Raw genomic sequence first — 12,397 nt, 5'->3', positions numbered from 1 at the left:
ACACACACACACACACACACACACACACACACACACACACACACACACACACACACACACACACACACACACACACACACACACACACACACACACAGTACAATACCGTACAGAAAAGAAGGCAATTTATGCCCTATGTTTTAAATTCTGACATAAATCTATCAACTATTTTGATAAATGTAGCATACATGTGCCTTTTAGATCATATTGTTGACTTTGCCATACAAGGAAAAGAAATCAAAATTTAAAAATGCATAAAATGCATATTACGTGTTTAAAAACAGACTCATGATTTCACTATCTGCTGTATCACCGTTCTTGTGATATTGTGAACATCTTAGCAAACAGTTGCCCATTTGCACATCAAACAGATATGAAGCTACGCTGACATTCGCTGTGAGTTCTGTTTCTGGCCAGAGGTGAAGGCTAATCTAATATTCATGCTCTCGTTTTGGCCTCAACTGACTCCTGCCGGAGGATTCTGTCTCTCAAGCTGCTAAATACTCCACTGTGCTCCCAATTCACACCTGGGATGAAATGAAAATGTGTCTTATATCCCAACTGTGTCCACATATGATTTTTATCAGACTACATTTGTGCCTGCCATTAGGTGTTCCTCCAGTCCCCACATGAGTGTGATTTCTATCAGAGTTCACGTTCTGAGCCACAAGAGCAACTCTGAGGCTCATTCTGTGGCTACTTTACGTGCAGATATCAGCACTCACTGAACACCGGTGAGCTTCACTCATTCAGTCCTTAAATGCATCGTGTGTAGAGAGCTCAAATAACAGCTTTTACTGTTACTGCTGCTCTGCTAAATGTGCAACTCACATGATTATCTGACACTAAAATTCACATGATAATAAGCTACTGTATGCATTTATTTGATTGGAACTGAAAGTCGGACTCATGGACGTAGCATCAAACTTTAAAATTCTCTCTCTGTTGTGTTGTGCAAATTAGAAAGGCCACTGCGGATGCTTAGAGACGTTTTATCATTGTGACAATGAAACTGTAATGACTGAATCAAAAGAATAACTAATAGCTAAAAGACACTGAAGCTGCTTATGTTCATCAGTGTCAAAAAATTGCAGACGCCTCTCAGAAAAAATGTAATGTAAATGTAATATCTCAACTAAGATTAATTTCACATCAACTGAAATAGTGTAAGTCTCCCAAAATAGACTTACAATAATGTAACTAATCATAATATCAATATTTTCTTAATCTTCTTAATTAGCGCCCATAAATATCACAATTGAAACATAAAAGTTGCTTGAAACTTTAACATATACATGTTATCATTGCAGAAATAACTTCTATAAACAACTCTAACTTTTGGATAATATATTTGGCGATGTGCCAGTAATTTGAGTGAAATTTAATAAAAAAAATTTTTTTTTTTAAGAAACACACCTTTAGTTTAAAAACAAACAAAAACCTGTTTAAAGGTGAGTTACCTGTTTTGCTGCGCTCCATTGTGCTTTCCTGGCTGGTGAAGCCTGATGAGGATTCTCCACTGGAGGTGACGTCCACACTGAGGTGGGGCTCATAAGGCAGCAGGGGGCGCTGTCCCGGTACATATCTACATGAATGTATGAAAGGTCTTGGTTACTGTATACATTTCTGACATGTGGAGATACATTTAAAAAAACAAACAAAAAAAAAACTATCAGTGCACTCGAGCAGAGAGATGAGATGAAGCTGAAAAACACAGACTGAAAGGAGATTTTCTTCATCCCAATGGCAGTTAAATAAAACACGTTTCTCTGGTTGGGTGAGATGTTATCAACCTCCACACTGTGAGGAAGAGCCGCCCACACAACAGATCCTTCCTCTGGGAGACAGTGTGTTCATACACATCTAAGCTGCAGACCCGAACACACCACAGCGTTCACTCTCTCAGGAACCGCCAAAATCTGCCTCTCTCACACAAAACAGCGGTGATGAGTGACGCTGGACATGTTTAATCAGGATCAAAGAAATGACGGAGGAGTGCCCAGAGAACAAAGAACCACACACACACACACACACGCACAGACACACGAACAGAGACATGCACCCCCACACCGACCTGTCAGGTGAAGGTTTGTAGCGTACGAAGGGCCCCGGTGTGATTCCAGGAGGGCCCATAGTGGAAAGGCCGACCAGGCCCGAGGGCGAGGGCGAGGAGAAACTGGCTGAGGGGTTTCTGTAGGACAACGCTCTGTCGCCTCCTGCGGGGGACAGGCTGTAGTGGTTTTCTGGGTAGCTCACTGGCCTGAAGTGATGGATTAAGAAAGACAAACAAGAGATTATAAATATGTAGATGGTTTGCATGCAAACACACAGACATGATGCTATTATTCCAAACGACACTAGACCAACCCTTACTGAACAAAGTAACTCAAACATGTCTTCAGCTGAAAATGCATCAATTCTCCCGACGGGGTCTCACTGGTGTTACTGTGCAGTTAGGATTAGGTCCTCACCAGTACATAGGAGCAATGCTATCCACATGCCAGCACATTAAAAAAACAAAAACAAAACATTTATCTAAACTATGCGAGAAAGTGACACTAATTTCCAGTAATGAATGCATGCGATTTACAACCGAACATGGACACAACAAACAAACTTCTGTAAACAACTTAAATACGGCGAATAAAGCAGACACTTCTGACACATCAAAACAGACAGATTGACTGAAATGAGTAGTGTTAAAAATAATTTTTTTTTTATCAGTTTGGGACAACTTTTCAGATATCTCGTTGTTTGTAGATATCAATACAAGTTTCCAGCTTTATCCAGTTGAAGCTTGGCCTGCACAGACACACTGTGGTACTAATGTGTGTTAATCTGACGTTGCTTATAACTAAAAGCACATCTGCCTTCTGTGTCAAATATTTGGTCAGAACAAAAGACATTATGCTAAATGTTTATATGTTGGACGGATTGTACAACGTTGTCCAGGCTCTGTGAGGGAGGGGCTCATCATCTTACTTTGAAACTCCTGGTTTAGACTTATATCAGCATTTCTCATATTTTTCACATCAATAAAAGAAATAGGACAGTTTGCTGCGTGAACCTATTCATTGTTCTCATCTCATTTGTTTTGACTGGAAAACGATCAGACCAATGGCGCAAGCTGAAGATGTGTTTATGAGAGCAGGCTATCACTGTGAGAAAGCATCTGGGTGTATATTTATTCATCAATTAATCATGGTCTAATCCCTAATTAATTATCACAGTGCCTCTAAAGGGGCTTGTTGTTCTAACTGAGCGAGGTTCATACATTTTGCTCCATAGCTTTGGATTGTCACATGTTACAGTATTCTCAGTCCTGTTGTTTGGGAGCAATGTTGTCAGGTTGTAACTCATCGCTTTCTACCTCAAGTTTAATTGGTCATTCAATTTGTTTTCTCTCAATGACAAAGAGTCTACGATGTCAGAAAATAACTAACCTCTGTCAAGCAGAGCCACAAAACCTGAGATGCTTCCTAAATTATTGGATTCTACTCAAACAAACAGTTCAAAATCAAAACACATTCAGTTATAATCATAGACACACGGGACAAAGGAACAGTCCTGTTTATGAAGCTGAAATCAGACTGTGGATAACTCAAACTCATTGCATCATTAAAATAGTCAGTTGTTGTAAATAAATGAAATATTAGAGCAATCATTTACTATGATGATCTGCCTCCATTCTGCTGTAGTGTTTGATGAGCCCACTCTGATAAAGATTGAACCACAATATCCCCAACTCTCCTACTGCACAAGCTTCATCTCTGGCCAAGTAGAAAATGTACATTAAAAGCTGGAATTCTTAGTGTTATTCACATTTAAGACTGATTTAAGATTATTAACGTAAGCGATAAAATAATCTATTCTTCTTCTGGGAGTTATATGCTTTAATTTTAAATACACAATAGGTTATTACATTTTGTTTGTGACCGTCGTAAATGTCACTTATGGTTTATGCTGAATATAATTGCCTGATTTTGCTCTCCTTCAGAAATAGAATGTGACAGTGAACAACAGCTCGAGGACCCACCTCTTGGAGTTGAGGTGCTGTGGCTCTCTGTAGGGAACTGGCATCAGAGTCTTGTGTGAGCGGGACAGTGGGGGAGGCGGGGGGCCCATGGGTGCCCAGCGCTGGGGGTTGGGGGTGCTGTGGAGACCTGGAGGAACCGGTGAGCTTTCCCATCGCCAAGTCTGGCGAGGAGAGGGTCGATATCCTGCTGCCAGCGGCTCCGGTTCTGGCTTCTGTTCCATGGTCTTCATCTCATACTCCTCTGTGCAGCCCCTGAAGAGACATCAAGCAGGACAGATTCTAAGACACCCCATCAGAGAAATGTTGTCACGAAGCTTTGAAAACACAAGTTTGGCTCATCTGCTCAGCCTTCATCCAGCTGTGGGTCAGTGGTGAAGGCCTCTGAAGGCCTGAACTGCAGCTGAACCAGAAAGGTAGCTTCTGCACTCCTGAGTTCAACGTGTGAAAACTGCACCCTGCTATATTGTTCACTCACAACACGCTGCGTGTGTGCTCAAACACACGGCAGACATGGAACAGGGATCACTAATGAGCTCCCCCGACACCGATGAAGGGAGAAAAGAGAGGAGAGGAAACCGGTTATTGGCACATCAGGAGTCTATTTTGTCTATTGTGGAACTGAGGTCAAGCGTGTGTGTGTGTGTGTGTGTGTGTGTGTGTGTGTGTGTGTGTGTGTGTGTGTGTGTGTGTGTGTGTGTGTGTGTGTGTGTGTGTGTGTGTGTGTGTGTGTGTGTGTGTGTGTGTGTGTGTGTGTGTGTGTGTGTAATCTCATCAAAGAGCTTCTCACTCAAGGTCTCACTATGCATAGCAGCTATGAGTACGGACAGTACGCAAGGCTCCACTGTATGCACTATAATTAATGCCTGGTTGGTATCAGTTTTTCTTCTTTAAGAAACAGCGCCAACCGAGAGTTCTTCAGTCAGATCTACAAAGACGTCCAGCCTCTAAGCTTCCTGTTGAAGTACAATGAACTGAAGCATTGTGTGAAACAGCCCCGAAGATAAGCTGGCATTTATTCTCATCAATTATGGAATCTCAGACAGAGTTCTCAGCACCAAGGGCGGTCATCATATTTAACAACTCTGGACACGAACACAACTGGAAACTGTTCTTCTTTCCTTTCCTTCGTAGCCTCTGGCCTGCTATCTTTTACTCATCATCATTATTTCATTCAGAAAGCCCGTTATAGGTGGGAGGGAGGCATCAAACTTGCATATAGGACGGCACTGGAGATCAGACAAAGATTGTAGAAAGAAAAAAGAACAGCGTAGGGTGAAGGAGGAAAACAGTGTTAAAATGAGATGAAAGTAAAGATCTACAGCAGCAGGAGCGACAAAAATGAGCAAAGAGAAGCAAACTCAACACAGCAGAGAACATTAAGGCCGGGTTACCATGTATCGTTATCACAACAGTCCTTTTCTTTAATACAGTTCAACGTTTCATCAATGAAACATTAGAAAATAATTCAAAAACAATTTGAAATGTCTGTAACCATTTCTCAGACTAAAGGTGGTTCGTCCAAATGTCCAAATATCCACAACACCATCGGTGACATATTGCTGTTCTTATTTTGAAGCCCTAGTATTGGTAGTAATGGGGCAGCTGTGGCTCAGTAGGGGGACGAGTGGTTGTGTATCTCACCCTGGCCATATGTCAACATTTTCTGGGGGAAGACACTGAACCCCAAGTTGCAGCAAGACGTTAGAAACATAAAAATAATACCACCATGGCATCAGCATTCCCCAAAAATATTAAATCCCAGTGTCTGCCCGAAATGCATATTGCAGCTGATGTAATGAATGAAAGAGACCAGCTGAACAAGTAAAGCATGCATAAACAGCCTTAGTAGTTTTCCTTCATGTTAGGAAAATGTTTAAAAAGAACTGAATGCCATTAGATTGCTGACCATCACACATACGCACACACAAATGCAACTTTACAGCTTTTGGGTTTTAAATGCGCGTATACTGTTACTGTGCGAATGTTTGTGGCTGCATTGAAAAAATACGATTCACCACAATACCATCAAAGAGGCATCCAATTGGTTTTAAATTCTGTGTACAGACCATGTAATCAAGGCTTCTAGAAACTGACTTTTGCAGTGTCATAGGTTCATAAGATTTTATAAGATTCAGATTTCATAAACTTGGGTACAGCACATTTACCAATTGTTCCCTCGATGTACTTCAAAAGGCAACGTTACCCTGAATGATATTGAAGTAGGCGGTCCGTGCTCTCAGTGAATTAAAAAACCAAAGCAAACAAGGAATTCTTCTAGTAATTATTCTAGTCGCATTTATGAGCAGGAAAAACCTTTTTATGGAAGCAGAGTATGTGGAGGCAATCCAACATTTTACCTTGGGAATCTGCAAACATTTGCTCTGGTGCAGCGATGGTGTTGTTTAGTTGCTGTTGTTATTATCTGCTGTGTTTCTATTGATTGTTAGTGGCTGTAGCTCAAAGCAGCAGTCCCACAGTCGTGAAAATGCGGGCAAAGCCAGGAAATTATCTTAGGCTGTCGCCTGTGTTTGCGCCACTGTGACAACAGTCATCTGCAGATCTGACTCACTATACGATCTTTTAACAAGGATTCCAAAATAACAGTGTATTTAGTCTGTCACTGTCTTTAGGCCTTCAAAGGAGTAAGTTGTCTTTGGGAACAATGTTATGGACACCCCAGAGCCCTCATCCCAACCTCATGGAGTCTGAGCAGGATTACATGAGGAGACAAAAGGATGCGAGCTGGCCTATGTCCACACCAGATCTGTGGTTAGATCCCCAGAGGAGGTTTGGAACATCGTCCTTTTTGAGTACCCTCAAAGAATGAACAATGTACAAAGAAAGCAATCTTCATCAATTTCTCATCCACTGCCTTGCATTCATCAACACTACTGTAAAGTGTGAGCGTGAAGATGGAACATTTGGTATCCAGCGTCGTGGATCGGTATTTTGTTCAAATGCGTCGTCTCAGTCAGGAACAAAAACCCAGCTAGTCTATCATAGGAGGAAACAGGCGGTAGTTGTAGCTCTCTGAGGGATGTAAACAGAACAGACGCACATGCTAACACCCACACATCAACAAGTAGATCCTTAGGTACACGAATAGCAGAACAGATTTCTAATGACGGCAAATAAACTAAAGGTTTATCAATGAGTGCAAGCAGGTAGCCGGGAGCATTTCAATCAATGAAGAAACACTTTGAACCAAATCAGTCTCACTTATATAAGAGCTGCTCAGACCTCAGAGATTACAAACCTTAGAGTGAGCTACAGCGGTCGACCTGCACGGCTCTCCCATCACGCTGGCTACACAGCTGGAACTCGCCGACATCCATCAGTCACACCTTTTCCCTGCTGTATCCATCCTTCCTATTTGTTCACCACTAGGATACAACGCAAAGATGCAGGCTTCCAACTTTCCTCTGTTTCTCCGCCTTTCTCTCTTCCACCCACTCCTCCAACTCTCTGTGGTGTTGAGACACGTCCTCCTCGTCGAGTGCTCCTCTCCAGCTCATGTACTCACTCAGTATACCTCCCTCTCTCTTTCTTTCTCGCTTGATCCCTCCCTCCCTCTTTTTCCATCCTTTTCATTTGCACAGAGCATGCATTTTTAATTAATCACTTCCACTCCTTTATTTATTTATTTTTGTGGTCTTTTTTCCCCCCCTTCTCCTGCAGATTCCAGGCCTTAATCTCATGCAATCTGCTTGCCTGGCACACGACGGCAAACCAGGCAGAGAGGGTGAGGGGAAAGAGTGAAATACAAGACTCTAATTATCGGGTGCTCCAATACCACAGTAGAGTGTGTGTGTGTGTGTGTGTGTGTGTGTGTGTGTGTGTGTGTGTGTGTTTGTGTGTGTGTGTGCGTGTGTGTATATATAAGGGATTTACCATGGTGTAAAGTGCCTCCAACATTAAAGAAATCTAACCACTGTGCGATCACACATGCCGCCATAATTACTATATTTAGGAGCTCTGGTTCCCAGTCACAAACGCAGACACGCTGAAGTAATTTCTTTCACATCGGTAACTGTTCTGTAACACCACATGAGCATCTTGTGATTCCGTGTAGATAAAGGATGAAAAAGGCTGATAAAAATGTGAATTAAGAAGAGATCAAACATGACAATAGCAGAGAGGATTCAGTTTGTTGAAAAGACTGAAAAAGAAAGGCTGATTTTGCTAAATTATGTCAAACAAATGCGTCTTTCTTTTTGTCTCTGTGCTTCGCTTTTTGCCTGTTTCCTCTTCATCCACACATGGTTGTCTCTCCCTGTTCGCTCGCTTCCTCTTTTCACACACTCCCACACAAAATCCTTTCAGAACATTGGAGTCTGGCCACTATCTCACCCAGGCTTTTGTGTGCATTTGAGTGAAGAGTGTCCTGCACTCGTTTGTGCTCACTCTTGTCCTTCCACTACTTTCCGCTTTCCGCTCGGCACTCTCATGCCATCAGCGCCCGCCGCTTCAACACCTGCATCCACGGCAGCTGTTCGCAAATAAACTGCCCTCACTGCTCGCACTTCAAAGGAAATATCACGCAGACGGCAGACGCACCTGCGAGGCCCTCCCTCTTCGTACGGAGGAATGATGACCACTTTGACCGTGACCGACGTCCTGAGCAGGTCGATCATCTGCTCGTGGGTCAGCGTCACTGCCGCCACCTTGCAGATCTCCACTAACCGGCTGCCCTGCCTCAGTCCGGCCTGCCAGGCGAAGCCGTATTCCTCCACCTACAGAGAAGAGACACAGTAACAGCCAGTGATGAAGCGCCAGGAAGCTTCAGGGATTCAGAATGAGAGCCGGTCATCACACAAGCCAGTACCTCAGCCACAGTGCCGTCCAGTCGAACATGGAAGCCCAGCTGTCCAAGTCCATTTCTCCTCAGCGTCATGTCCACCGTCTCACATCCTACTGTTAGTGACTAGTCGAAGACAGAACAGGTTGGAAGAATAAACATTGGACCTGTAGTATTCACATGTTCTTAAGTCTGCATTCACAGTCCCCTTGTAGCATCAAACACCCAGAGGGGCAAAAGAACAACTTCATCATGTGAAATAGTTCCATGTAGACTAAAATGTTTTACACTTAACTCAATTGTTTCTATCATTCTATCACACATGGACACCAATAAATACAAGATACAAATATTAGATCTTTTCAGATTAGGTGACATTGCCTGAACCCATTTCAATCAGTCTTTTTTGGGAACTTTATCCGTCTACGACCTGCATGTCATTTGGTGCTCTTACAAAGATTAAATAATTTTTTTTAAATATCTTCCTTTCAGTTGGATTAACACAAAGCTTGCTGGAATACTAAAAAAAACAAAAAACAAATTTCCCCAGCGTTTCATTCGTCAGATCCTTTAGGGATTACATAAAATGAAATGTGTCCGATCTGTGAGCGTGTGCAGCTGCACTGCTTCATAGAATAACCCGATCACATGCTGACATACAACATCGACCATGTAATGTAATATTTATCAAGGCATTAACGGAATAGAAAAGTAGAAAAAATAGCAACAACATGGTTGTCAAGCTAGAAAACAATTGAGGAGTTGTATACTTAATAAATGAATATCAATTAAAAAGACATGTCTGCTGAAGAGTCAGCAATGACCTGAGCTAAGTCCAAGGGTATGGCAGAATCAGTCTTCGATGAAGAAAGCAGTTCTATTTTTTTTCAGTAGAAAACATTAAATAGGTAAAACCTCCTGACACACCTGCAGCATGTCCAGATTTAACAAGTGACTGTATAGTGATCAAGTTTCATTTCATCTCCAATCACCTTAGACTGGATGATGCTGAGGCAGGAACTTTTTTCCTTTACAAGGTAAACTTGCATTGGACTGACTTAAGCTTCAATTATCCTTCAACACACTAAACTACAAACATAATGGACACATACATGTGCATCATAGATAATTTATATAGCACTGAATAGTTAATGGTTTAGTATTTACTATATGAATAACATAACTCAAACATTTTAAGCAACTAAAAAAATATTGAGAGGCTTATAAACTACAATTATAAGAAATATGAAAAATAAAAGAGAAAAAAAATTCGAACATATCTGGAATTTTAACGCTTTAAAATAAATTCTGGGTTTAAAAAAACAAAAAAACAAACAAAACAAAAACTTTTCTACTCTTAATTTTTGTAGGTGCAAAGAGTGAACTCTCACCTTTAGCCTCTGAAGCATCTCCCTGATGTCCTGGGCGCAGCCCTCAGGTACTCGTACGGCAATGTGGTCTCCCCTCCCGTAGAAGATCTTCAGCGCCAGTCGCTCTGGCGTCCAGCCGATCACGTCGGCGCAGAAACAATTAAACACCACCTCTTTGGTGGAGGAGTCTATGAGGAGCACGTACTCTGCTGACAGACCCAAAGCACATGGGAGTTCCGTCCCTCCTCCGCTGAAGTCCTGGGCCAGGACTCTCCAGGCGACCGCCCCCGTGGCTCCCAGCTCTGCCCCCTCTCTCGCTTTCGAGCGCTCGCGCTTCTTGGAAGCGAGCGAGATGAGGTTGTTCAATTTGCCGGCTGTGTCGAGTGGCGTGCTGCTGACATAGTTCTCAGCCAAATCGCGCAGGTACTCCTGACGCGTTCGCGTGGCCATGGTGTGAAACTTCTCGGACTTGTGCGCGGCAGTTTCTGCGTTGATGACTTTGGCCAGAAGGAAATTTCGAAACGTTTCGGGATCGCGGAAGGTGACGCCGCTGGGAATGGGGGGTCCGAAGGGGGGCACGTCCTTCATCCGTGTCACAGCGACGCTAAAACATAAGGATGATGTGTGAGAGTTGTATTTTCCTCAGAGCGGTGTGTACACAATAATGTATTTGATCTGTAGCAAACATTTACCTGTAGCAGGTGTTTTCAGAGCAGGGGTTGTGCACACGGACAATAACAAAGACATGTTGGAAGTGTGAGCGGATGTTTTGAGGCGTGAACGGCTGCGCTCCGGGCTCCTGAAAGATTATTGTTACAATGTCGTTCCCTATGTGCCTTTTTCTCAGGAGCTGTGGATGAGAGGAGATAAAAATGACAAATTAATCAAATGAGTGAACCTAATTGGCACCGACAGCAACGCCTCAGTTAACTGTGTTACGTCTCACAAGGGAGACGAGAGACAGAGAGGATCAAACAACAGCTCTTTATGTAATTTGTTTTTGGGGATTCTGTGTGGGCTATTTGTGTCTGTGTATGTGCTGGTTTGTCCGTCTATCTGTGTTCATGTAGGATATATAATGCTCTGTCCAGCCTGTGCAGTAGAGCTTGCCAATCCTCTCTTCATCTGCAGAGAGAAGTGTGAAAGTACCAATTATGTAATGCAGCCCACAGTTTGGCCACCGACTCTCTCCAGCATGGTGGCACCGGGGCGTCCTTCACTCAAGCTGCACTTTGAACAATTTGGATTTTTGTTTCTGATGTGAGAATCAGAAAGTGTCTTTAGTCACCTTTAAGGTATATTATATCGCCAAATTTTCAATTATTTTTAATGAGCATTTATTCTGAACACAATCTGACAAAATAATTTATTTTTCATAGCTGGTCAGGACTGATTGCAGTGCTGGCACAGCTTGTACTCTCCCCCTTGGTCTTTTATCAGTTAAGCAGTTATCAATTCTAAGCCTGCTGAAATACATGGTGAAACTTTTTTACTTCCTAACTGAGTTTATTCAATTTAAATGAATTGTAATGTTGATTAGGCTGCATTATTATGTTGTTTCCACTCTTGCTTTACAGCAAGAAAATTCCCATTTTGAGTCTCCACTTGGGGGTCTTTCTGTGTTCAGTATGCGCTTGTTTGTATGTTATCTCTGGACATTCAAATTTTATCCCACAGTCAAGAAACATGCATTTAAGGTTAGTTGGTGACCCCAAATTGTGATATTTGTCCTGTGATGGACTTTCAACCTGTCCAGGGTACTCAAGCCCCTCACAAAGCTGTTGGATGAGGCTGAATGAAAGATGAATAGAAGGGTTCAATGTTGATTATTAAGAATCACTTTTAAACGGAAATAAGTAAAAAAAAAAAAAAGTCTTCACATCGCTATTGTGTTATGATTTAGTATTTCAGTTAGCGCACTTGAAAAGGTTATAAACCTTCACAGTGGTTCCACTTCCACCCTGCTGCTCTTCCACTGTGGCTCTCTTTTCATGTCTGATGCTGCCACCTAGAGGTTGATCTTAGCAAGCAACTATTTTTCCTACTGCAGTCCTGAAACCTCTGGATGGAGTTATTGTGCCAGTTATGAAATTATAATTTCAGATTAAAGATTCCACTGTGAAGTTCACATCATTTGGTTCAAGTAAAGAAAAGAAAATTGGTTCCTAATTTGATGTTTCAGAATAATTTTTT

The 12,397-nt window shown here is 42.3% G+C and overlaps 1 protein-coding gene across 2 annotated transcripts in view; it reads right to left on the bottom strand.

Annotated features, from left to right (window-relative positions):
• Positions 1–12,397, bottom strand: part of sipa1l3 (signal-induced proliferation-associated 1 like 3) — a 29,612-nt gene that overhangs the window by 7,381 nt on the left and 9,834 nt on the right. For both annotated transcript variants that reach the window (XM_080459806.1, XM_080459807.1), the window contains exons 6-12: positions 10,897–11,054; positions 10,226–10,808; positions 8,862–8,960; positions 8,594–8,769; positions 4,037–4,288; positions 2,075–2,260; positions 1,461–1,585 (exon numbers count right to left, since the gene is read on the bottom strand). In XM_080459806.1, the coding sequence (XP_080315932.1) occupies positions 1,461–1,585; positions 2,075–2,260; positions 4,037–4,288; positions 8,594–8,769; positions 8,862–8,960; positions 10,226–10,808; positions 10,897–11,054 (1,579 nt within the window). The remainder of the gene's footprint in view (positions 1–1,460; positions 1,586–2,074; positions 2,261–4,036; positions 4,289–8,593; positions 8,770–8,861; positions 8,961–10,225; positions 10,809–10,896; positions 11,055–12,397) is intronic.

The sequence above is a fragment of the Lipophrys pholis genome (genome assembly GCF_963383615.2).
Source record: "Lipophrys pholis genome assembly, chromosome: 3".
Lineage (NCBI taxonomy): Eukaryota > Metazoa > Chordata > Actinopteri > Blenniiformes > Blenniidae > Lipophrys > Lipophrys pholis.
This window is presented reverse-complemented; position numbering and strand designations above follow the sequence as displayed.